General features: G+C 49.3%; 2 protein-coding genes across 4 annotated transcripts; one reads left to right on the top strand and one right to left on the bottom strand.

Annotated features, from left to right (window-relative positions):
• Positions 1-381: 381 nt before the first annotated feature.
• LOC138727527 (hydroxyacylglutathione hydrolase-like protein) lies at positions 382-6105 on the top strand. The gene is made up of 8 exons (XM_069870013.1): positions 382-667; positions 1659-1723; positions 1810-1927; positions 2563-2671; positions 2797-2900; positions 3082-3183; positions 3263-3342; positions 3718-6105. The coding sequence occupies exons 1-8, from the start codon at positions 563-565 to the stop codon at positions 3881-3883; spliced, it is 849 nt and encodes a 282-aa protein (XP_069726114.1). The 5' UTR covers positions 382-562; the 3' UTR covers positions 3884-6105.
• A 5-nt stretch (positions 6106-6110) lies between these two features.
• On the bottom strand, positions 6111-20790 carry CIAO3 (cytosolic iron-sulfur assembly component 3). 3 transcript variants are annotated; one of them, XR_011338567.1, is made up of 12 exons: positions 20713-20790; positions 18787-18882; positions 16866-17009; positions 16031-16163; positions 15539-15673; positions 15093-15211; positions 13842-13971; positions 13537-13609; positions 10346-10480; positions 8934-9091; positions 7635-8011; positions 6111-6400 (listed from the first exon to the last, which is right to left on the bottom strand). XR_011338567.1 is itself a non-coding variant. In XM_069870002.1 (11 exons), exons 1-11 carry the CDS (start codon positions 20776-20778, stop codon positions 7773-7775), a joined length of 1428 nt encoding a protein of 475 aa, XP_069726103.1. In that variant the 5' UTR covers positions 20779-20790; the 3' UTR covers positions 7579-7772. The 3 variants fall into 3 exon arrangements, 2 of the variants coding, with proteins under 2 accessions (XP_069726103.1, XP_069726104.1); XM_069870002.1 differs by lacking the exon at positions 6111-6400 and having other exon boundaries at positions 7579-8011; XM_069870003.1 differs by lacking the exons at positions 6111-6400; positions 20713-20790 and adding an exon at positions 19071-19220 and having other exon boundaries at positions 7579-8011.
• Between the last annotated feature and the right edge of the window lie 4520 nt (positions 20791-25310).

Here is a 25310-nt window from a genome sequence, read left to right as displayed (position 1 = left end):
GGGAAGGAGGGGAAGCAGCAGAGGATGGAGGGAGAGAGGAAGGGGAGGCAGGGAAGGATGGAGAGGAGGTGGGAAGGGATGGAGGGGAGGCAAGGACGGGAAGGCAAAGAGGGATGGAGGGGAGGTGGGAAGGGATGGAGGGGAGGCAAGGACGGGAAGGCAAAGAGGGATGGAGGGGAGGTAGGAAGGGATGGAGGAGAGGCACGGAGGAGACGCAGGAGAGGATGGAGGGGGGTGTGACGGAAGGGAGGCGGGGAAGGCCGGGGGTGGGAGGAAGGGAGGGATGGAGGGAGGCTCTCAGCCCGCCCCACGCCGCGGATCCGCCCCGAGCGCCGGGGGAGGGACCGTGGGGGGGACAAGGAGCATCCCCGGCTGGGGCTGCGGCCACCCGGAGGTGCTGTGCGGCTGGGGCTGCCCCCCTCCTCTGCTCTGCGGGGCTGGGCTCACCCCCTTTTTTGCTGCATGCAGCTGGGGTCACCCCCTCCTCCGCTCCGTGGGGCTGGGGTCACCCCCTCCTCCGCTCCGTGCGTCACCCCCCTGTGTCCAGCAGCGGTGAAGGACCATGAAGGTGAAGGTGATCTCTGTCCTGGAGGACAACTACATGTACCTGGTGATCGAGGAGAGCAGCCGTGAGGCCGTCGCCGTGGACGCCGCTGTCCCCAAAAGGGTGAGAGGGGCTCGGGGTCCCCACTGGGGATGCGGTGGTGGCTCCGCACGGTGGGTCTTGGCACACAGAGGGGAGCATCTGTGTGCTTGGAGCATCCTGTGGTGGGTCCAGCCCTGCCCAGAGCCCCCCAAGTCGGTATCCGTGTGCCAGACCCCACTCCTGCGCGGTGGCGGTTCCCCTGTCACCTTGGCCATCGCCTCCCAGCCCTCCCCGGGCCAGAGCTGGCAGCTGTGCAGACCCCAAAGTTGGAAGAGTAGCCCAACATTGGGCTTTAGAGAGTTTATCCTATGGGAATTCCCATTGTCAGGCGCTATGGGGGCAGGGGGGATGGCAGCGGCCAGCGTTGCCTCTCGCCGCTGTGACCCCGCGACCCCCTGTGCCCCCTCGGCCGCCACACGCGGGGCAGACGCTGTTGCAGGGTTTAAGCGTTCGTGGCCGGCTCGGAGGTTTCCTTCCTCTTTGAGGAACGCGATCAGGAGCAACCAGAGGGTTTGTTCGTAGCGGTGAATTTGAAGTTGGCGTTGGAAAGCCTCCCGGCAGCGAGGAGTCTGTCCTCGCCGTAGCCGGGGTGGGTTTCATGGCCAGCATGGGCAGCACGGCCGCTGTGTCCCTGCCGTGATGGGCATCCCCACCCCCAGATGTGCTGCTCCTCTGTGCTTACGCTGTGAAAGCACCGTCCATAAAACATCCCCACCCCTATGGGAGCAGCGTATTCCCATCCGCCTGCTCCGCTCTGCACAGCGGCATCTGGCGCAGGGAGCCAGCTGAGCCTTCCTCTCACCCCAGCCCTTCCCAGCTCAATGGTGGTTTTCACTGGTTTCCCTGCCCTGCTCTGCTGGTCCAGCCTGCAGAGTGGTGCCATCCAGGCCTGATCCTGTGCTGGGATGGCTGCTGGCTGTTTCACGGCTGTGATGTGCGGCTGTACTGGCTGTGAGGTGTGCGCCACCTCCTCTCTGCACACTCAATTCCTTCTGCTCTGGATCCCTTTCAGTTGCTGGAAATCATCAGGAAGGAGGAGGTGGTACTCAGAGCAATCCTCACCACCCACCACCACTGGTAAGCACTGCCGGCGCGAGCTGGGGACCCGGGGTGGCCGTGCCTGGGGTGGGACTGGGTGCCCATTTGTTCCTCTGCCGGCACAGGGACCATGCGAGAGGCAACGAGGAGCTGGCGAGGCTCTTCCCTGGGCTGCGGGTGTACGGCGCCGATGAGCGGATCGGGGCTCTGACGCACAAGGTGACCCACAACCAGGAGTTGATGGTGCGTGGGCGTACGAGTGCCCTGGGGCTCAGTGCCCTGTGCAGGGATCCTGCCTGGTGCAGTGGCTGCGGCTGGCACGGTGCTGGGCTGGTGGGGAGTGGAGCTGGGCGATGGTGTGGTCCCCAGCGGTGCGGCATCGCAGAATGGTTTGGGTTGGAAGGGACCTCAAAGCCCATCCAGTTCCAACCCTGACACCTCCCACAAGATCAGGGGCTCCGAGCCCCATCCAACCTGGCCTTGAACCCCTCCAGGGATGGGGCGTCCATGCCAGGAGCTAACGGGGTTGGTGCCTGGCTCTAGTGTGCTCAGACTCTCCATGCCCTGGGGTGGTTGCAGATGTGCCACTGTGGATTTGGGGTGGGAAGGAACTCTGGGCTGGAGGAGAAACCCTGTCTGATTCCCAGCCTGTTTGGGGTTGCGCTGGGGGACCCCGCCTTCATCATGGGATCCTGCTGCTAAACACCTTTGGAAGGGACACGTGCATCCCAGACTCGCCCAAAACTCCATCCCCCAGCATCCTCAGACCCAGTGAGCCCCGGGCGGGCGATATTGTGGGGCCCAGGGGTCTGAGGGAGGGTCTGGCTGCCCGTCAGGACCAGGGTGACCCCAGCGGGTCCTGCCCCTCTCTCCCACAGTTCGGGGCCATCCGGGTGCGGTGCCTCTTCACCCCCTGCCACACCTCGGGCCACATGTGCTACTTCATGTGGGAGGACGGCTCCCCGGACGCTCCGGCTCTCTTCTCAGGTATCTCAGCCTGCCAGCAGGCACCCCACGGCTGCTGGGGACACAGGACGTGCTGTCCCCTCTGCTCCCAGGGCGAATCCCGTGCCTGGGGGCTCCCCCCCATTCCCAGACCCCATTCTCCGCAGGTGACACCCTGTTCGTGGGAGGCTGCGGGAGGTTCTTTGAGGGGACAGCGGAGCAGATGTACAACAACCTCACTCAAATCCTGGGCACTTTGCCGAAGGAGACGGTGAGTGCCCCACGTCTCAGCTCCAGCCTGGGGAGGGAACTCAGCGTTGGGAGGGAGTGCGAGGCTGGCATCGCTCGAGAGGCAGCACCCGTCCCTGGTGCTGGGGCTGCAGCGGGACCGGGATGGGGTGGACACTGCACCGGGCAGCCCTGTGACACAGAGTGCTTGGCTGGCATTGCAGAAGGTGTTCTGTGGGCACGAATGCACCGTCCGAAACCTCAAGTTTGCCTTGAAAGTGGAACCGGAGAATGAAATCGTAAAGAAGAAACTCGCATGGGCCAAAGTAAGTGGCTGTGCCCCTGCCAGGGTGGAGTGGGTGTTGGATGCTGGCGGGTTTTTGGATCTCTCTGGTTCCTTGGCAGCAGCGGGACGATGAGGACTTGCCCACAGTGCCCTCCACGCTGCAGGAGGAGTTCCTCTACAACCCCTTCCTGCGGGTCACGTAAGTGATGCCAGTGCCTTGGGGCTGCAAAGGGCCCCGCCATGGGACGGTCCTGGTTTCGGGGGTGGGGAGTTCATGCTTGGCTGGTCCTGCTCCCCAGATTCTGCTCACATTTTTCCTCCAGCATCATCCCTTCTCCTAATGGCTTTGCTAGCCCATGGGAAACCCAAGCCCTGAGGGATGGGAGAGTGCCCTGATGCAGGTCCCACATTTCCCAGCACGGGGGACCCACAGATGATCCTGATGCACCCCAGCAGCTGCCCAGCGTGAGGACCCGACTGCCCTGTTGCCTGTCCCAGCAAGATGGGGTGTCCAGCAGGGAGGGGGGTCCCTACACTGTCCCCCGCAGTCACAGCAGAGCTGGTCTCCTTGCAGAGAGGAGCCCTTGCAGAAGTTCACAGGAAAAACAGACCCGGTGGAGGTGCTGAGGACCCTCCGCACTCAGAAAGATAACTTCAAGAAGCCCAAGGAGCGGCCCAATCCTCAGGCCATGCTCGCCTTCGACTGGGGACTTTTCAGCCCCTTCTTGGAGAAGAAGTGAGCAGCTGCAGCAGTGAGAGCTTCCTCCTGGCTCCTACTGACTCCTGTTAGACTTGGCAGTCAGGAACTGATTTCTGTCTTTTAACTTGCTTGTGTTGAGGCTGCTCCGCTTCGCTCCCTCCAGCGATGCCTGGCTCCCCTGGCCGCTGGAACCTGTGCTAGGCACCTGGTCCCTGGCACAGGGAGCACATGGGAGCGAGCTCAGCCGTGCAGTTAAACCCGCAGGCTGCTGGGCTGCGGTCGCTGCTGGCAGAGGGGCAGGGGATGGTTTGGAGGTGAGGACACTCATGCTTGCGACGCTGGGGTTAATGGGTGCGGGAGCTGCCACCCATCCTGCAGCACTTTGCGTGAGCGGGAGAGAGTGTGAAAAAAGTGGGGACACTGGGGACCACGGTGCTGTGCCCCTCGGACCACCAGCACCCAGCGAGCTGCAAGGCTCTCCTGCCTGCAGTCCTTCCTGGTCCAAAGGTGCTGAGCTCCCACCTGGCCAGGCTGTTGGGAAGCTCTCCCAGCCCTGCCTGCTCTGCCTCACCCCCCGTGCCCTCGGAAAGCAGGCAGGGATGAGGTGCAGAGACTTGGATGCATGAGAAGCCAGGAAGGGGGACTGGTGTTTTCGCTTGCGTCCCATAGCACCTGCCTCCAGACCTAACAGAAACCCTCGTTGCAGTGGGATTTGGGTGTTTTTTCCTCCTGTTTTTATCATAAGCCAACACAGAAACATTGCATAAGGGGTTTTAACACAGTCCTGCCCCGCGGGAATCACCCAAACCACCTGAACCGTGCAGAGTACGCTCAGGTGGAGCTCAGGCTCAGAATGCATGCTCTGACCCACTGCCTTTGTCAAATCCTCCCCAAGGTAGGACAGTTTTCAGGCAGCAAGCAATGCTGTGCTGCCACGCACCCACTGCTGCCTCGGTTTTTCCTTCCCTCAAGAGAGAAAACTGGAAAACCTTTAGCTGAACCTTCCCTTTGTGTTGCCTTTGCTTTCAAGCAAGCACTGGGGAGCAGCCAGGGCTCTGCTGCCCCCTCCGTGGGGGCACAATCAGCACTGTCTTTTATTGAAGTCTGAGAAACAGGTAGAACTTCTTTTTGCAGGCAGGGAGGAGCTGCACTGCAAACCAGGAGAGCAGCTTGCTTTTTGGGACGAAAATAGGGCTGGCTGGTGGCTCTGTTAATAGCTGTGACCCCCTGTCCAAAGGGTCTGGGCTGGGGCAGATTGCTCCATCTGGGACAGTCGCCTGTCCCTGGTTTCTTTGTGCCCTCTGTGTGTGTCTGTCTCGGTGTTGCTGAGTGTGCTGAGTTCTGTTGCTGAGTTCTGCATCATTCAAATGAAAACAGGAGCGGAGGAGTTGGCCCCATAATCCTTTACCGTGAGGTCATTTTAAACAACGCTGTTTGTGAGGTTTATAGTTCCAAACACTGGAGTAGAGTTGACTTCAGGATCTTTCATGCCTGGATTGTGAACTGCATCCATTACCACTGGAGCATGGTTTGTGGCTCTTTCTTCCCTTGCCAGAAACCAGACCAAGGTTTGCTTTTTTCCTTTTATTAAGGAATTTACTCTCCCCCATGGGGGAAAAAGTAATCCTGCTGCACGAGCTGCCTCGGTACCATCTCAAATTGACTCAGTTTAAGTGCAGACGTTATCTGGGTGCTCCGCTACACGTTTATCTCTGCCAGGGCAGAGATGCCCCCGTCTTTGCGTGGGGAGGGTTCCTGGTCAAGCACAGAGTCTGCTTGTGGCGATAAGAGCAGCGGCGCAAAAACTGGGGGAAATCCAAGCTGTTCTCGATGCCAAGCAAGCGCTGACACCGTGTAGTGTCTGAGGAGCCGAGGTCTCCGACAGCGTTAGCAGTGTGCCTGTTGGTAACTGGAGAAGAGGCAATTAATCCACAGCTAATTGAGCTTTGTTTCTTTGTGCACTTCTGGCCTGACATGCATGTTCTCAACGGAAACAGAACATGTTTCTTTTGCACTGATGTACAGAGTTCATGGTCTGACCGCACTGGCAGCTGTATCTCTTGCTGTAGATCGAAGTTGTATGGTGTAGCGTACACTGGGTGTTGTAAATCTGTGCATGGACAAGGGCACTGACAGAAAACACCAACTAATAGGGTGGAGAGGGAGAAGCAATGGGAAATTCTTGCCTATAAACACTGTGAATTCACTAATGGATCAGGAACACCTGAAAAACACAGAGCTTTTAATTAAAAACATTTTTAAAACGCTTTTTGCACTGTTGGCTCACTTTTAATAAAGGCTGGAGGTGCCTTTGAGAAGGGCAGAGGCAAGTTCCGCAGGCGAAGCTGTTCCAAGAGGCAGGCCCAGGTCTGCCAGCCCTAAGCCCAAGGTCTGCAGTAACCGGTGAGGGTTCTCCTTGGCAAGAGTCAAGCACAGAAACTAGCTCCATCCGTTTGCATTTACTCTGAAGGAACAAAGCAATGTGGCAGCTCTGTGGTCAGTTTTCATCCACTTAACTCTACTTTCTGCACAGTCCTTAGTCCTCACGGAGCAGTAACTGGAAAAAGGAGAGATATTGAAGCGATTCAGTACTGTGATTCTTCAGTTTGTATCCACATGCAGCTACAGCAGGCACAGGGTGAGGTTCCACATCTGCCTGTGTCCCTTCCCCTTGAGTACAGGTAGGGCTGCGAGTCCTCCCACCACTGCCTTCCCCTCCCCACACACATCCTAACTCCAGAAAAAGTCATATTCACATTAAACAGACCAAAGTGGAGTTATTCATTCTGTTGCTCTTCTGCAAATAAGGTGGGGAGGGAGGAGCAGTGGAAAATACCCGTATATAACAATACGGAGAGCAAGGCAAGCACACAGCATCTTCAGTAACAAAACACAAACTTATTTCACATCCATCTCCTGGCACAGCATTGCAACACACTGCATTGAACCAGATCCGGTCTTAGTAACCTCGTAGATTGTTCTGTTAAATTACTTGTAAGGATTACATCTCACAGCCACCTCCTGTTAGCATTTGTAAAGTCACACCTTTCGAAGGCACCAAGGACTTTGTCCTTCCTTGGAAAGCAAGCTGGGACTAAATCCTTACTTGAAACACTGTAAAAAATGGTTTTCTCTGAATTTAAGGCTTTTCTCCATCACTAACTGGTTGAGGACAGGGTAGATGTAACAATGCTGTGACCTCCTCTACTATGTATTTAGAGAGAAAGGGAAATGTAATTGCCCACAGGTTAAAATTAAGGAAATGAAATCACTGCAACTTTTTCTTCTTAAACATTAATTCAAGTCCCATTTCAGCAGGCAACAGAGCAGCCCTGGAGATCTGCTGCTCAGGTGATCCCAGGCTGCCAGTCCCACCCCCTCTAACAACACAAAAATACGGCTGCTAGACCTCGAGGGTAGGCAGCCAGAGACAGGGACACAGAAAAACAGAACCCAAGGTATAAAGAGACTGGTTATAACTAAATGAGGAAGTCCTGATAGAGACAGCTGTGAAAATGCAGCAAGGGCTGGATGAGTAATGCTGTCCTGTAGCAGAAAGCTCATTGCTGTCTACTGCAAGGCAGATCCCTCAGTACCTTAAAGTTGTCAGTTCTGGTAGGAATAGGGTAGTAAAGGGAGTGCAGATTTAGTCCTCAAAGACTGTGTGGAGGCCAGGGTGCATTACTGCTTCTTTTGACATGTGTTTTAAATCAGCATTTAGTTTTTATTTACATGACTTCAACAATTATGAAGTTGTAGGAATTCATCTTGCCTGCCTATGTGCACATTACCTTCTCATCCCTCCCGAGAGTCACAAATTGCCAACTCCCAGTGATGGCACAGAACTTCAGCTGTCTTTTGGGACTCTTAAATATAATTGAGTTATAAAGGCACCGAGTATCTGTACTGGGGCTTCCTCACATCACTCTTCACCACTTGATGTTAAATCCAGTGTTCATTTTCTCCACGGCGTGGTACTCCGTATGCAAAGTCTTCACAGCTTTTTCTGACCCCAGGCCGCCCAGCCACTGCTCATACAGTTCAGTCACAGTCTGGTTCTTCTCCGGAATTTCAGCCCTTGGAGACTCATACAGCCTCTCAACTTGCTGCAGCTGCTCCTTGCTGGATTCACCCTCTGGTTTGATCTGACCACCTCCATTTAAACAGCCTGCATGCAACAAAGGGAGTCACAGGGTTTAGAAGCACTTCAGCTTTATCAGAAATGCACAACTGTAGTTAATTTACTCTGCACCTGCAGATGGTTACAGGAATGAAAACACCATTCTAGTGCTTACCCAACGCCTGCAGGCCTCGAGGGGAGATCCCTGGCCTGGTGTGCCCTGAGAGAGCACTGCTGCAGCAGGCTGGGACCTGCTGGGAGACAGGGGGAAGCAGCAGCGGGGAGCTCTGACTCTCATCTCATGCAACTGAAGGTAAGATAAATGTGCCTGGGGATTGTTCTGGAGCTGCTGTTGGAGCTGCTGTGTGGCTGCCCAGAGCAGTGTCCTGATGCTGAGCAGCTCTCAGGGCTGGGACCTGTGCAGGCCCCTGGGGAGAGGGCAAGTGCTGAATACAAAGAGTGGCTGCTCAGCATCGTTTCAGGCTGGGTTCTGCCCCAGCTCTCTGCTGGCAGATTCAAAGAGGACCAGGAGGGAGAAAAAGGAGGCCTTGTACAAAGTAGAGAAGGAAATAAAATAGGTAGAAAGAGACTTTCTTCACCCACCGTAGCAAGCATTCTGTAAAAGTGTAAGGGTCAATTCTGTGCAATTTTAGAGGAAGAATCTCCTCACATACTAAAGAGCTTAGGAAACCAGGAGGATCTCCTTAAAAACATAAGTTGTGCAAATTTTGTGCATTGGAATTTAGCTGTCACTGCTTAAATCCTGGAAAATTACTAGGTTCTAGGTAGGAAAATACACACACAAATAACTGTGAAATTATGATGCTGTGATTACTGTGTCTCAAGAGTTTGAAGGCTTTGCCACAACATTCAGGATGCAAGAAATTGCCTGTTGTTCTTACATTTTAGGTATAGTTTCACATAGCTTCTCAAAGCTGTGGATCATAGTGAAATCCCCCTGCAGCCTTACCTGATGGACAGGCCATGACTTCAACATAGTGATAGGGCGATTTCCCTCGTTTCAGCTTTTGCACCAAGTTCTGTATGTTTCGAAACCCATATGCCAAAGCAAACTGGAGCAGGACTACTCCATCCTTCTCCAGGGTCACCTCCTGGAAGTCCTTGTTTCTGAGGAACAAGAGCAGAGAAAACGTCTTATCCAAATTAACTTCTATTTTAAACTTCAAAGAGCCCTGTGCTAAAACCAACTTCTTATTGAGATCTTATACAAAAAAGCTGTCCTAGTTCTTTGCCACCCAAACAAAGTAGATGAAGGAATGAGCTTATAGATCCTTTTCCAGTCTTATTTGAGAACCTGCCACCCAATCTGAGTTTGCTGAGGAACACCTGTGTTGAATAAATCCTTAAAATCAAAGCTAATGGAGCTTAAACAAAAGTTTCATTGTGACAGGCCCTCTGCGTTGGCTTCAGCCAACTTCTACATTAGTGAGGGTGTCGAGGAAACGTTCCTATTGTAGTGGGTCATAAAACCAGGGAGGAAACCATTACTGAAGGCTTCCAGACTCCTAAGGTCAGTGGAAGTACCTATTCCTAATAAAAGAATAAGTAATGTGATTTTTACCTAGTATTTTATATTGAGACTCTGGGGGACTGTTCCTTCTGCTTCCTATGCCAACAAATCCTAAACATAAATGTTGCTAATTAGGGATATAATTCGTTACAAATGGTACTTCCATAACATAAGTGGGAAGCTGGCAGGAATCTCAGCTGAGGGGAGGTTTAGATTGGATATTAGGAAAAATTTCTTCACTGAAAGGGTTGTGAAGCCCTGGCAGAGGCTGCCCAGGGCAGTGCTGGAGTCTCCATCCCTGGAGGGGTTCAAAAAGTGTGGAGACATGCAGTTTCGGGACAAGGTTTAACAGGCACAGTGGGTTTAGGCTGATGGTTGGGCTGTGTGAGCTTAGAGGCCTTTTCCAACCTCAAGGATTCTATGCCCATACTCAAGTGACTTGTTTTCTGTTTTACCGCAACGTAGTTAAAACAGAGCCCCAAAGCTCTGACACAAGATATCCCATTCCGCGATAGCTGGATTAGTGGGCCTGATTGCAGGTGAGGGAGCCCAGACCTGTGCATGCTCTGTCTTCTAAATTACTCTAAAAATTGCCTGCAACTTGATACTGGGAAAATCCATCAGGTCAAAATAAACTGTGTGGGTGGTGAAGGGGCTCAAGGTCTCCAAGGGAAAGGCAGCACGGAGTGCTGGCTGATTTATTGCTCAGCAACTGTGGGAGTGAGAAGCCAATTCCCATGCCTTGAAGTAAAATGTTTAACATGGCAAAGAAGGTTTCAGTTCATCAGCAAGATAACAGTATGAACAGGACTGCAATAAAAGCGCTTTCTGTAGGACTCCAGACATCTTACTTTAAAGGTTTGTACTGAATTGTATCCACTTGAATTCCAAAGAGTTCCTTGGCTGCGAACTTGTATATGTGCTCCAAGTAGCCTCCAGAGCCCCCTCCGGAGTGGCTGGTGAGCTCTTCTGCAGCACTGCTAAACCTGTGGGAAAGGAGGGACGCAGCAGCTTTAGGGAGATCTTTGATAAAACAATACAGCCAGCACAAATGCAAAGGTCCAGGGGACTCAGAAGTGACAGAACAAGGGCAGACCAGCTCCCTTTGAGCTCCTGGCTTTTCCCTTTCTCCTGGGAACCAAACTATTTAGAGCTGCAGAGCCCAGCAGATTTAACCCTGTATTCAACAGGATCCTAGCGTTGAACAACTACAGAATCATAGAATTGTTTAGTTGGAAAAGACCTCTGAGATCATCAAGTCCAACTGTACCTGTCCACTACTAAACCACTTCCCTGAGTGCCTCATCTACCCAGGGATGGTGACTCCACCTTCTCCCTGGGCAGTGGTGCCAGCGCCTGAGAGCCCTTTCTGTGAAGAAATTTTTCCTGATGTCTAATCTAAACCTCTTCTGGCACAACTTGAGGCCATTTCCTTTTGTCCTTTCCCGTGTTACTTGGGAGAAGAAACCAGCACCTGCCTTACTTTCAAGTGGTTGTAGAGAGTGATGAGGTCTCCCCTCAGCCTGCTCTTCTCCAGGCTAGACAACCCCAGGTCCCTCAGCCATGTCTCCTAAGGCTCGTTCTTCAGTTCTTTCACCAGCTCTGTTTAAGTTTTTAAGTCAAGTTCTACACAAATAATCCCATCTCGCTGATATGCCAAAACACAACCAGCTATCCTGAGGTCAAGATAACTTTTCTTGAGAACAGCTCACCAGATGGGAGCCACAACAATAGCTTTTGTTATGAGAGAACAAGATGAGGGATCTGCTTGTAAGCAGCGACACTTGCATTCTCCCGCTAACAGCTGCAGAATGGAGAACATTTGAGTTCAGGCCAAGCAGTTTCAAGCCAAACTGAAGATGTTGCCACTTACAGATAAAATCTCAACTTTGGAAGCACTGCAGAAGGCAACACTTCAGCCCGCAATCACCCCCTAAAACTATTTTTGATTTGATCTTGTTTACAGGAACTGAGCTTCATTAACAAAATGTTTCAGTGTGTCTGGCCTCACGTACTGCTGCTCTTTAACTGCTGCTCTTTAACGTGAGGCTGCCAGCAAGCTCCAGTGCTGGCCTGGAGCAAATGGTTCTCCCAGCAAAAGTCCTGGGATTTCTGGCATTTGATCTTATTCTTGCTGCCAAATGTAATAACCTCTTAATGGGCTTTTCCACGTGCTGGGGGATAAAACAGAACAACAGCCGTCAGACTGCTCGTGTGTATGCTCTGAGGTCTGAGGAATACGTGCTGTCTGTAAGCAGTCAATTTACTAAGTATGTTAAAGCCAGTAAAAGGTTATAGAGGCACTTCATCACCACAAGCATGAGGCCCAGTGCTCGGAATGTGCTCACAAGGAGCTGGCCAGAGATTTTATCAAGTAATTCAACATTCAGTTCTACGTTATAACTGACACTTCCATAATGTTTTTTCCTAAGAGAATCCAAACACTTCACAATGTTGTTTTCTCCTTAATTTGCTGTTAGTGCTCTAACAATAAAGCAGGTAGAACAGAAGTACTTGTTTCCATGGGCAGCCTTTGAAGCTGCACTTTTAAGACTCAGCCATGCAGACATTTATGATAGCTGAAGCCACTCTGCTTTTTGATGTGAAAGCAATCTCTGCATACGCTGTCAGATAAAGACACTTCATCCTGGATAGAGCATGCATAAACAGATCTCAGCTAGTCAGCGTGTTACGTGAAACCTATCTACACCTATCAAGCTGCTGAGATGCAGCGAAGGAAACCTAGGCTCTGGGCAAGCATTTCCCTTACAGGAAATGGATTGGATGGCAATGGACTGTGTCTATCTCGCATTCTCCTTCTTTTCAGCAGCACAGGAGTGACCAAGGTTTATAACAATGAAAATTGCACTAGGAAATAGGCTGCACATAAGGACGCTTCCCTTAGTACATCTGCTCATGAGACCATTCTTGAGCAGAGGCTGCAAATAGCCCTTGGATGTACCAGAAAGTCTTGAAGCCTGTTTAGAAATCACCCACATTTCAAACAGGAGTGTCACATCTGCAAGGGGTACAAGTGAAAACAGACCGGTGTCACATTCAGTCCTGTGCTAGATGCTGCATATTTGGGGTATCAAAATCTCTCCTAAAAACTTGAGCAGTAAGTTTTTTAATCATACATTTAATCCCCTTTTATAATTCTTAAAGGTTGCTGCATGTGTTGTTTTTCTGTTCATTCATGTGCATAGCACTACAAAGACACTTCTCTTAAACTGAAGAAGAGGATGCTTTGGTTTAGAGTTCAGTGCAGCACCACGACTGCATGTCAGTTCAGACAAATAGAATGTGACATGAAGGTTTCCGTAGTCGCTTAGATCTCTCTGCAGTTGTCACTTAACCAGATGTTACTTTTCAGTTGAAGGAATTAAAATCTCATCTGGTTGCACATATTTAAGACCTTATTTTTTTAGAAATAGAGACTTCTAGAGATTAGACAGTAGGAAGAAATTCTTCACGATGAGGATGGTGAGGCCCTGGCTTAGGTTGCCCAGGGAAGTGGTGGCTGCCCCACCCCTGGAGGTGTTCAAGGTCAGGCTGGATGGGGCTTGGAGCCCTTGATCCAGTGGGAGGTGTCCCCGCCCATGGCAGGGGGGTTTGATGTGGATGGGCTTTAAGGTTCTTTCCAACCCAAACCATTCCGTGACCCTATGAACTATACCATGAGTAATGGTAATGAAAGTAAACAACTGTCATGCAACTTGCACTTCTCTGCATAATTATTTTGCTATTTCACTCTCGCTGAGCTAATTCTATCAGTCCTGCTGGTCTCCAGTGAAAGCTGCTAATCCTTGGACTATTAAAACTCAAAAACCCCCTAGAACTCCAAAAGAGGAGTTTCAGCATATTATGTAAATTAAATATTTTATGCAAAATTGCACTGATTCAAAATCAGTGACACAAGGAAACAAATCAAATGTAAGCACATGGGCAGAAGAACAGTGGAATGGCAAATTCTGTTGCAGAATTCTATGAATACTGGATGAACAAGAACATGACTGAGATGCAAATGAGGTTTTGTTCTTACATGGTATCCAAAGGAGCAGGATCTACATCTGGCAGAGATACCCCTTCTTGTTCCAACAGCTTCAGCACTTCTCCTGAGGCAGAACCAGAGATATAAAAAGTCCTCATTTTGGGGATGAAGGAAAACAAAATCCACAGATCAGTACACAAGACTGCAGGACATGATTTATCAGGACATGATTTGCATTATTAAATGCAATATCCATACATTACATCCTCTAGCAGAGACAAAGGGTTATTAAGAGTAGCAAATGCCTTGCTCTGAGGCTTGTAGAAGTTAGCTGGGCTACTCCTGGCTCTGCTTACCTGTGGTGATTACACAGTCCACCTCACGAGTCTGGAACTCTTGGTTGAAGAAGTCTGGCCTTGAAGCCTCTAGCTTTTTGTCGTAACAGGGCATTACCGTTACGTGGTAGATCTGGTTGGGTGTTAGATGCTGGAAGAAAGACAAAGCTGTGCAGTCAGACCGGCCAGTATCAAACCTGTCTGGAGGCAGATGTTTTCCAGGTACAAAAGAAAATGATGAAACTAATGCCACCGTGCCTCTGGACATACTCTCCACTGCTACTGAGTGTTTATTTTGTATGCATATGTATATACACACACATCAGATTAGGTCTCTCCTAGAACCCAGTTTTGGTTTGTGGGAAGTGTCAGCAGAATGGTGTTTCACAGGTGGTCCCCCCTCCCTTTGCTGGTGCAGATGATCCACATGTAGACATGCAGTACAGAGAATTCCTCATCGTGCAGGTGGAGAACATACTTCTTCCATGCTATTAAAACCCAGCCCCTGAATCAGTAACTAAAATGTGATCTGGAATTAGACAAAAACCTCACGATCAGCCAAGAAATAAGCAGAGGCTGAGGAAACAAGTCATTGACTCAAGGCCATTGTTTCAGTATCTTGTGCCAAACATTCTTAGCGGCTGCCAATTTCTGTAACAAGTATGCAGATGTCAGCGTTTACGCACGTGTTAAACTGCTGCTCATTAGCAGACAGTAAGTCGTGCAGTCTGAGACAGTGCTCAAGTTTCTTGCTGGACAAATCTAGGCTATTAGTATAACTCTAGTCTTTAAACATCAAATTTACATTTGGAAAGATTCCAAAGGTTAAAGACTGAGAACAGAGCTAAGTCAAACTGAAACAGAACAGTGAGTTGGGAATAAGCAAGTAATTTTTAGACAAGACATGATCTGCACGTATGCAGTGACTGATGTTTTGCCTTTGGATAATTTAAGTTATTCACCAACTTTAAACAACATGAAAAAAATCCCACAGATAGGATGGGAATGCAAGGACACTGAAAAATAGATTTCTCTAGCCTTCCCAAATGATATACAGGGGTTTAAAGTATTCCATGCAACAGAAGCTTAGTGTTGCTGCCCTAGTTGCTAACGTCTCATTAGATTAGACGGAAGTGAGAAAGATGCTGCCTTTGCAAGGTAATCTTTACCTCTAAATTCTAATGTGTAACATGTATCAAAATAAAAAATAGCAGCTGGAAGTGCTCAGCTGGAGCAGTTTGCCATCAAGCACAGCGTACATCAGCCCCTCACCTGCTGTTCTGCAAAATAGCCCTTGACCAAGGAGCCCATGACCTGCTGTGGGGACTTGGCCGTACTGATGTAGGGAATGATGAAACTGCCGTGGGTTTTCTCTGCATAACAGATCCAACCTGGTAAGAGTGTAATTAGCAAATTCAATTAAAAAATAACACACACCCATTCACTCTGCTCACCCAACCCTAGACCCGGTACCCTTTAATAACCATTTTCATCTCACTTCAACACAAAAAGCAGAGGAAGTGTTAACATAAGATTCAATTTAAAGAGATAATTAGGTAACTGTACAGATCATTATTGCTATTAACACCAGGATTTGTATTGTGAAAAGAGCAATCCTTTAAGTAAATCTACCTTTTCCAACAAGCTTTCTGTACATTTCTTCTCCTGTACTGTTAGTTTGCTACTTTATTACTTCCATAACTAATTTAATCCCGTACCTGGGCAGGCAGAAGCCAGCATAGGCAAAGCCTTTTTGTCTTCAGATTGCTTTTGAAAGCGTTTTACAAACTCCTGTTGGCTCTCCAGCAGGCTGAAGTTCCTCGAAAAAGTCGTATCAAAAACATAGTGCACACCTAAGCAGAACAGCAACTGTGTTAGAATTTGTGAGAAAGATGTGGCAAAGAACAAAAAGCCTCCAGTCAACCCAGATCTAAACTGACTCATATCTTATTCACAGATATCAATTGCTGTAGCTGAGAGCGAACCTTTTTCCCTAGCACGACAGCACAGAAAGAGGAGTAAAGTGGCAGCAGGACTGCAAATCTAAAGTTCCTTCCATGACTCCAAGTTTATTACGTGACTGAAGTTGTAGGCACGTTTGCATTTTAGCTGATGCCAAACTTTATGATTCCATAGGGAGGTTAAATCACATCAGCATTTCCGTACCCTAGCAGCCCCCTGTGATTAACAGGACGCAGTGCCACACTTGCCTAAACTCTTGAAGAAGGCAGTCAACTTCTTTGCTGTTTCCAGAACGCCCATTCTACATCTCGCAGCCAGGGAAGCTCTGGATTGTGGTGAAACAGAAACAACAACCAATTTCTGTTCAATGGGAGCAGCAGTCTGGAAAAAACAACCAAACACCACCACGGTTCAAGCAATATTAATACAGTACATGCAGAACCTTCAGCACACTGATCATCAGCAAGTATCTTGCATCTTAGCTCTGAAGTCAGGAATTCACTACACTAAAGGACCTCTCCAAACCCATAATTACTTATTAAAAATCAGATAAAGCAAAACAGCGCACTGAGAAGGTCCTCAGACATTCATCAGGCTTTTCAGCCTAGAGAAGAGAAGGCTCTGGGGAGACCTTAGAGCAACTTCCAGCACTGAAAGGGGCTCCAGGAAAGCTGGGGAAGGACTTTTTACAAAGGCTTGTAGTGATAAGACAAGGGGGGATGGCTTTAAATTGGAAGGGAGAAGATTTAGATAAGACATTAGGAAGAAAATCTTCACAGTGAGGGTGGGGAGGCCTTGGCCCAGGTTGCCCAGGGAAGTGGTGGCTGCCCCATCCCTGGAGGTGTTCAAGGCTAGGCTGGATGAGAGCAACCTGATCCTGTGGGAGGTGTCCCTGCCCATGGCACAGGGGTGGAACTGGATGGGCTTTAAGTTCCTTTCCGACCCAAACCATCCTATGATTCTATGCTCCTTCAGATCTCTGAAACTCATTTTCACACGCACTGATTCCATGCATGCTTCTGCAGATCCATCTATTAAGACATTCCATCTCAGCAGTCTAGCCGGACATGACTTATCACCTACCTTGTTAAAAGTCAGCATTTTGCACAGCTCTTCATGGCTCTGTTGAGTGATTAAAACACTCTCTGCCGACGTGATGCAGCCACTACAGGCTAAACAGTCATTGAGAGTAATTTTAGCCTTTTCCAGCTTTTGCTCTCCACCATCCTATAAAGAAACAGATAACACTCAGTTCTGATCACAGCATAGAATCAGAGAGCAGTTTTCCCACCTTCGCTATATTAAGTAACAAAGATGTTGTCCTTTTCACGTTCTTGGATTAGTCATCTAAAAATAAAGTAGCTTTTATTTTTAGTAAAATGGGGAGGAAGACAAGTACCTTTGATGCTTGCTGCTTTTACCAGGTTTATTTAGCACACGGACGCAAATACACCGAGGAACCTCAGGTAAATTTTAGCAAGACCAAGAACATAACCTTGAGCAAAGGCAGAAGAGTTAGAATCATAGAATTACAGAATGGTTTGGGTGGGAAGGGACCTTAAAACCCATCCAGTTCCACCAACTTCCAATTTAAAGCCATTCCCCCTCGTACTATCACTACAGACCCTTTATAGAAAGCCCCTCTCAGTACTGGAAGCTGTTCTAAGGTCTCCCTGGAGCCTTCTCTTCTCCAGGTTGAACAACCTAAACTCTCTCATCCTATCCTCATAGCAGAGGTGCTCCAGCCCTCGGATCATCATTGTAGACCTCATATGGACCCTTTCCAACAATTCCGTATCCTTATTATGTTGAGGATTCCAGAACTGGAATCAGTTGCCTGGGCCACATTTATTTGTGCCATCTGGTAGGCTGATATTGCTCCAAAAAATTGTAATTACAGAAGCAAACAAGGTCTGTGGCTAGTGTGGTGCAGATGGCAGTTGCTGCTGTAACCACAGAACCATAGGTCACAGAGGTCCTAGGCCTTTAAATATGCACTGAATATTGCGCTGGAGAAAGCATGTCAGATGTTGCTCATGTTATTGAGTAGCACTGGAGCTGTTTCTTCACAAGAACTTGAACTTCAGTCCTCCTGAACAGATTTTGTAACCAGACAACAACCCGGTGAATGTTTTTAATTGAAACTGGGAGTTCTGCAATCCTTCCGTGTGCAAAACTCAGAAAGACCCTGATGGGAGAACTGCGTGGCAGCGCATCAAAGCCCGCATGTGGAAATCTGTTCCATAATATTTGACCTGAATAAGGCAGTTTCCCCATGAGACTGCCCTCTTAAACTTCACTTTGCAATAAAGACAGAAACAGACCAAGCAATTAGGTTTCAGTAAATTGAAATTTTAAAATAAGAAAGCAGGCTCCTCTGGAAGTGCCGCACCCCCCTTTAAGTCAAAAAGGTCATCATTTGCTTAAAGTTAAAGGTAACATTTCTAGAAGAGTTCTCAGCTTGGTTAACTAAGAATTGCTAACCTCTTCTATGCAAACAGCAAAATAATTCTCCAAACCTTGTCATTAATTTTGCAAGAATGAGGGTTATGAGTTCTATTTAATTAATAATTTGAAATAGTATTAAAACAATCAGAGCACAATTTAGGAGTATCTGTTTGAATCTCTGTGAATGAACCCTCTGCTGTGTGACACATTGCAATGGGAAAAGACATTGTCACAGGTAATCTAGGAATTGCTATTATGTAAGTATTGACAGCAAAACAGACTTTCCAGTTTATCTGCTTTTATACTGAAAATCATCACTAATTAATGTCTGTTTCAGAGATGAAGAGACTGACACAAAATGGGAATTAGTGCTTATAAAATCTGGTAATTAAAAAGTTGGACTTTGGAATAAAGACACAAGAATGCTGACAGCAACAATCACCTCATATCTTGGTCCTCTTTGAGGCATTAAATAGCTGTAGACTACTCAAATACTTAACAGTACAATCGTGTTTTCTGGATATTTTACGCAATACTGAAGAAAAATCACACGTACCTGATTGATTTGAAAATAGCTGCCATCTGCTTCAATCTTGATCTTAGCTGCTGCTTTTCCAGGCTTTTTTTCCACTTTTACAGGTTTGATACATTCCTGAAAGAGAAATAACCCCAAAAGCGAGAAGCTGAGCAACAAAGTGTGGAAGAATGAGTTTTAATAGAAACTAGAATGATTAAACTAGTTCTAGAAGTGAATGCCGCTTACTCTCCCTTAAGCCATGCTGGATACTCTCACAGTGTCTCTAATCTTCAAGGGAAAACGTAAAAGCCGAGGCTGCTTACCCCTTTTTTACAGAAGGAACACTTTTCCAGCATCATACCAAAAGCAGAGAGCGATTCTGCTGTTCTGGAAAGGCACAGAGGCTCGCCTGCGCAGTCTTCCTCTCTAAATCCTTAGAGGATCCTGCATTCTTCATTGCAAATTTTAACAGGCGGAGGCGTGGTCACTGCACTCAACATGTGGCCAGCGCCAAGAAGTTACATTTCGTGTCCAAAGGACTTAGATGACCTCAGATGGACCACGACCAGCATTCCGTATTGTTCTGCCATCAATTCTCAAGGGTGTTTTTATATTTTGAGTGATTTTTATGCTTTAGGGACCTTATGACTCCTTGCGCCACTTCTTCAGCTTGGATCCTCTTTGCCTTTTACCATCCTTGCTCTGCCAATAGTTACAGTTCATCCCCTGTCCCTAACTAACCCAGCTTTAGAGGGAGCAGGAACAAATTGATATAACTCCTCAGTTAGGCTCACTTCAAAAAACAAATAGCAATCGCTATATGAAACAGCAAACCAGGTCACATCATTTACAGCAGAAACTTGGCTACGAAACCCAAGTTCTGCAGTGGGGTTTGCTGTGCCCCATCCCACTGATCTCATTTCAGGGCAGTTTATCAGCCATACTTGTCAGCAAATACATCCATAATTACTAATTTATACTTTTGTTTGTAGACTCGGAATGGAACGGTCCTGATCCATCCTTGCTGCTCAGTCCCATCTCTCTGCTACCTGCTTCTCTACGCTGGCGTGAGCGTCTGTGTGGATGAGTAGTGTGCGAGGAAACTTGTTTAGGCTTGAGCTTCTTTGGGGGGGGGTCCAGATTACCATTGAACAGGGCAGTTTAAGGACAAGCTGGCTGTCGGGACAGGACTTCTCTCTGCAACTGCTTCCAGAGCAGAGCAGCACTGCTGCCCTCTCTGATCTCTTCCTTCACCCTGCCTGGAGTGAGGCAGCTCTGTGCTCTTTACTTTGCCAAGTTTATTTCACAGCACCTAAAGGAAGGAAGGCTGCAAGGACGGCAGCCTCGGCACTTTGCTCCTCTGCATGCTGGGCTGTCCCCTTCATGCTGCCACATCAGGGGGACCCTGACCTGGCTGGGGTGGGGGGGCCTGACAGGCTGAAGAACTTAAACCAAAGATGATCCAAGGGCTGGAGCAACTCTGCTATGAAGTCAGGCTGAGAGAGTTGGGGTTGTTCAGACTGGAGAAGAGAGGACCGCGGAGAGACCTTAGAGCAGCTTCCAGTACTGAAAGGGGCTCCAGGAATGCTGGGGAGGGGCTCTGGATCAGGGAGTGCGGGGATAGGACGAGGGGGATGGTTTTCAGCTGAAAGAGGGGAGATTGAGATATTTCAGGGAGAAATGTTTCGCTGTGAGGGTGGGTGGGGAGGCCCTGGCCCAGGCTGCCCAGAGCAGTGGTGGCTGCCCCATCCCTGGAGGGGATCAAGGCCAGGTTGGATGGGGCTTGGAGCCCCTGATCCAGTGGGAGGTGTCCCTGCCCATGGCAGGGGTGGGACTGGACGGGCTCTGAGCTCCCTTCCCACCCAACCTATTCTATGCCCAGGCCGGGTGCTGCCCTCTCCTCGCTCCCGGCTGCCAGGGCCGGGCCCAGGGCCTCCCCCTCACTCCCCCGCGGCCCGCTCCCACCTGCGAGGGCCCGATGTAATCGTCCAGATCCGTGAGCTGCAGCGCCCCGCTGAACGGGGACGCCATCGCGGGGCTGCCACGCTGCCGTAAAGCAGAACCGCCAGGTTGTATCGAAGGGGGTGCGCCACACTGTCGTAAAAGCGGAGGCGCCGCACTGCCGTAAAAGCGAGAGCGCCATGCTGCCGTAAAGTAGCTCTCATTCTATAAAAGGAGCGAGCGGCGCTGCCGGAAAGGGACGCGGGGCAGCAATGGCGGGTGGTTGTGGGAGGTGCTGCTGCTATAGGGGCTGCGGGGCGCTTGGTGGTTTCCAGGCTGCAGTGGGAGGTGTGTTAGGCTGAGATAAGGTGTAGCGGCTTCGGAAAGGGCGGTGGCATCGCCCCTGCCCTGGGGCTGCGTCCAAAGGCGTCTTCATCACAGGCGGTGGGAGGGAGGGCACCGATACCGAAAATGCCGGCAAAGAAACTGGCCAAGACTCGTTTGGGAGCTTTGGGAAGCCTTTATCAGGCCTTGGCAGCGTGAGGGAGTGAGCTTTGTCAGTCGTGTGCGAGAATGTGGAGCTGTTGGAACGAGTCCAGAGGAGGCCATGGCGGTGATCTAAGGGCTGGAGCCCGTCTGATCTGAGGAGAGGCTGAGAGAGTTGGGGTTGTTCAGCCTGGAGAAGAGGAGGCTCCAGGGAGACCTTAGAGCAGCTTCCAGTGCTGAAGGGGGCTCCAGGAAAGCTGAGGAGGAGCTTTTTACAAGGGCATGGAGTAATAGGATAAGGGGAAATGGCTTTAAATTGGAAAGGGGAAGATTTAGGTTAGACATTGGGAAGAAATTCTTTACAATGAAAGTGGGGAGGTCCTGGTGCAGGTTTCCCAGAGCAGTGGTGGCTGCCCCATCCCTGGAGGTGTCCAAGGCCAAGTTGGATGGGGCTTGGAGCCCGTGATCCAGTGGGAGGTGACCCTGCCCATAGCAGAGGGTTGGACTGGGTGAGCTTCATGGCCCCTTCCAACCCAAACCATTGTATGATTTATTCTATGATTTTTCCTGAGCATGTTTTGAAGGCTGGGCTGGGCTTCTGGCATGTGTTAGCTCTGAGCCACCTGCTGAAAATTGGTCTTCCAGTACTGTAAGCAACCATAAAACTGGCTGTGCTGTTTACTTCTGCCTGCTGGGTGTCAGGGGTGTCCCCAACAGGCATAGCCTCAAGACCCTGCCCTGCTGGATAGCTGAATGGTTAGGGTTAGGGCATTGCTAAACAGCACTTGTGCTCTCTAGGGCAGCCAGTTGGTCACCAGCATGAATAGAGACCTTGCTGAGAGAGAAAATCAGGGGTTTGAGTAATTCCCTTGTTTCTTTCAGCTTGGTGAGGCGTATAATTCCGGACAAGTTTTGCATGTTTGATGGTAGGTGGGTGTTGACTTTGTATAACACAAACATTGCAGAGGAGATTATATAGGGGGGAAGAGAGAGAGGGAGGGAGAAAGCAAGTGAAATCTCTTGTGTAAACCTCTGGCAAGGTGCAATGTGGCATTTGGGTTTGAATTCCAGCTAGAAGCTGATACTTTTTGCTATCTGGACTTTTTATCTGGTCTTACTTATCTCTGCTGCCTTTGTATTAGTCTCAGTGGCACTTTCTATAGCAACGAGAAGAGAATAGCTCTGGGAGTGTTGTGTGGCCAAAGCCAGGTTTGCTCTGGAGTTACTACAGCAAGGGATAAATCAGGATTTAGTTTCAGTCCTGAGGACACTAAGGATTCGTTATGTTTGATGGTAGGCAGGTCCCTGAGCCCCTTGGCTTTCCTCTCTCCTCCTTTGCAGCTTAGAAGCAGCCTCAAGCACAGGCTCTCAGCGCAGGCAGGTGAGGACAGACAGTCTTGCATGAGCTGTAAAACACAAACCTTCAGTATCAGGCTCTGGTGGCCCCACTGGCATTTGTAGGTGGGGGCACAGTAACATCTCAAAGCAAATAATGTCTCTTTTCACATATTCCCTGCTTGTAACTGAATGCTTAAGCAAACAGAGGCAAGACAAGCTGCTTATTGAACCAGATATGGTCTTGTGTATAAGAACATCTCTCACTGGCATTTGACAAGTAGGCATGTAACACCGTGCAGTCACATAGTGGATTGTGACCTGTGCTTACGCATTCTTTATAGATCTACGCTGAGATAAGGGTCAGTCCTGACCATTTGAAGCTATGTTTGCATTGGGAATAAATCTGAGGGTATAATTTTTATTCAGTGACATTCTGCGCCAATCGCAGATTTGAATTCCAGCTGCTCCTTGAGATGGAGCTGTGCATTTTCATTGCCTGTGTGGAAAGTCGCCTCCCAAGTATAAATGCTCGTGTAGATGGAGACTGCTCTGAACTTATAAATCTAAAATGGAAATAAAATGATAGAATCGGGGAATGGTTTGGGTGGGAAGGGACCTCAAAGAACATCCAGTTCCACCCACTGGTGGATCAACACCTCCCACTGGATTGAGTTGCTCCCAGTCCCATCCAGCCTGGCCCTGAACACCTGCAGGGATGGGGCAGCCACCACTGCTCTGGCCAACCTGGGCCAGGGCCTCCTCACCCTCACAGCAAAGTATTTCTTCCTAAGATCTCATCTAATCTCGCCTCTTTCAGCTGGGATGCCCTGGTGAACACCTGGAGAGCCCTCCTGGCTTTCTCTTCTGTAATTCTGCCAGTAGTCAACAGTGGGTTTGGTCCAGAGTATCGGGAGCGAGGGCAAGACTGCGGTGCAGAGGCAGCAGTGAGCCCTGGGACAATGCCAGCTGGTTCCCTGCCACTGGAATCACAGTTCTCACATGTGGGGTTTTTTTTAGCAGTGTTTCCTTGTTTGTGTTTTTCGAGATAAGAAGGGGAGAGGCTCCACAGAGCCTTGTGTCAGTTATTGGGGCGTCTTCCTTTGTGTGCCAAGTCTCACTAAGCCCGAGATGTGTACAGGGAGGATAAAAGAAGAGCTAATTGCAAGTTATGATTGTATCATATCACTGTTTTTGTGGTTTTGGATTTGTTTATACCTTAGACCACAGATTTTTACATCACTTCTGCCTTTATCCTTTTCTGTCAGCTCTCGGTGCAACCCTTTGCAGGTGGCTCACGCACCTCCCTTGAGCAGCAAGCCCATCTGTTCCTTGCCCCACCAAAGAGAAGAGCTTTGGTTTAGGTTGAGACTTGACCTTTCTGTGTCTCCCTTTCTTTCTAGTTCTCTGTCCAGTCTACTTTGGAGATCCTCCTGGACGGTGCTATTGTGTCGATCAACCTCTTACCTGTGATCCAAAGGAAAACTCTAGCAAAGGGTTGGACACCAGAGCTCCATTGTGTTGTGCTTCTCCAGGACTATTTGATGCGGTCTGTCTTAACCGGGTGCTGTGGTTTTCTTCTGAAAACTCTTCTGTCAGTGTCTACATGTGCATTCTCAGATCCCAACAGAGAGACGTGGATTTAAAGAATAAATTTAGTTTCCCTTTTGCAGCTGCGTGTCTCTGATTCAATCGTGTTGTCCCTGCAGGGCCCTGACAGATTTCTTCTTCATGAGGCAACCCATGATTCTATAAGAAATGCCAAGTTTTTGAGATTACACAGCCATGCATTCTTTGAACCCCTCCAGGGATGGAGACACTCCCACTGCCCTGGGCACCACTCTGTTAGTGAAGAAAATTCTCCTAATATGCGATTTAAACCTACACTGGCACTACTTGAGGCCATTTCATCTCTTCCTATCCCTTTTTACTTGGGAAAAGAGACCAACACCCACCTCACTACAACCTCCTTTCAGGTAAGTGTAGAGAGCAACATGTGTTCCATAGCACCTGCAATGCTCAGCCTTTTGTCTGCCCCTTTTGGTTTCTCTTCAGGCTTTCTTGTTTTGTACTTAAACCTCTCCTTCTGGTTCTGGGTCATGCACTGTGTTTAGGGTTGATGAAAAGGAATGTGCTGGTGGGGTTGTCTGGACCCAGGGAGTCACAATAGCCTTTGCAAGGCTGGAGAGGAGCTCAGCTGTCATCTGACCAGTAAAAGCCTGAGCCCCATCCCGTAAGCTCCAGAACTAATGGGAGAACTGACTCTTCTGAGAAAGCACAAAGCCTCTTTCGTTCTGCATGAAAGTGCAATGACTTTGGGCTGAGCAGGGTGTGCGGTGTGCATGGAGGGCATGGAATAGGGAAGGATTTATCATCTGGTGCCACACCTGGCTTAATTTATCCGGAACACCATGGCAATCGAGTGTATCGTTTAATGTTGCTGAAGAACACTTAAGCCATTCTTGATGCTACACATGCACAGTCAAGTTGGGTGAGCAGAGAGTTACTAAGGCACTGAGTTATTTTCCCATGGTGCAAACCATATCTCAGACCTGTCCCACTCCTGCCCATCCACCAGGTTTCATTGCCTCCTCACCGGCTCTGGCCTCTTGGGATGTGTGTTAGAAGTCGTGATGCAGAGCTGGGCTTCCCTTCCTGCTCACTGTCACTGGGAAATTTGAGATTAGAGATCTCTAGCTGTCTCCCACTGAGAGTGAGCTTGACCAGGATTTCTGTTGGATGCTCCCTGTTCCCACTTGTTTGCAGCCCAGAAGTTCATAGTGGGCAGGGAGAGCTGTGGT

This window comes from Phaenicophaeus curvirostris, chromosome 16, assembly GCF_032191515.1.
Source record: "Phaenicophaeus curvirostris isolate KB17595 chromosome 16, BPBGC_Pcur_1.0, whole genome shotgun sequence".
NCBI classification, from domain to species: domain Eukaryota; kingdom Metazoa; phylum Chordata; class Aves; order Cuculiformes; family Cuculidae; genus Phaenicophaeus; species Phaenicophaeus curvirostris.
Note: the sequence above shows the minus strand (reverse complement) of the source record. Positions and strands in the feature narration are given on the sequence as shown.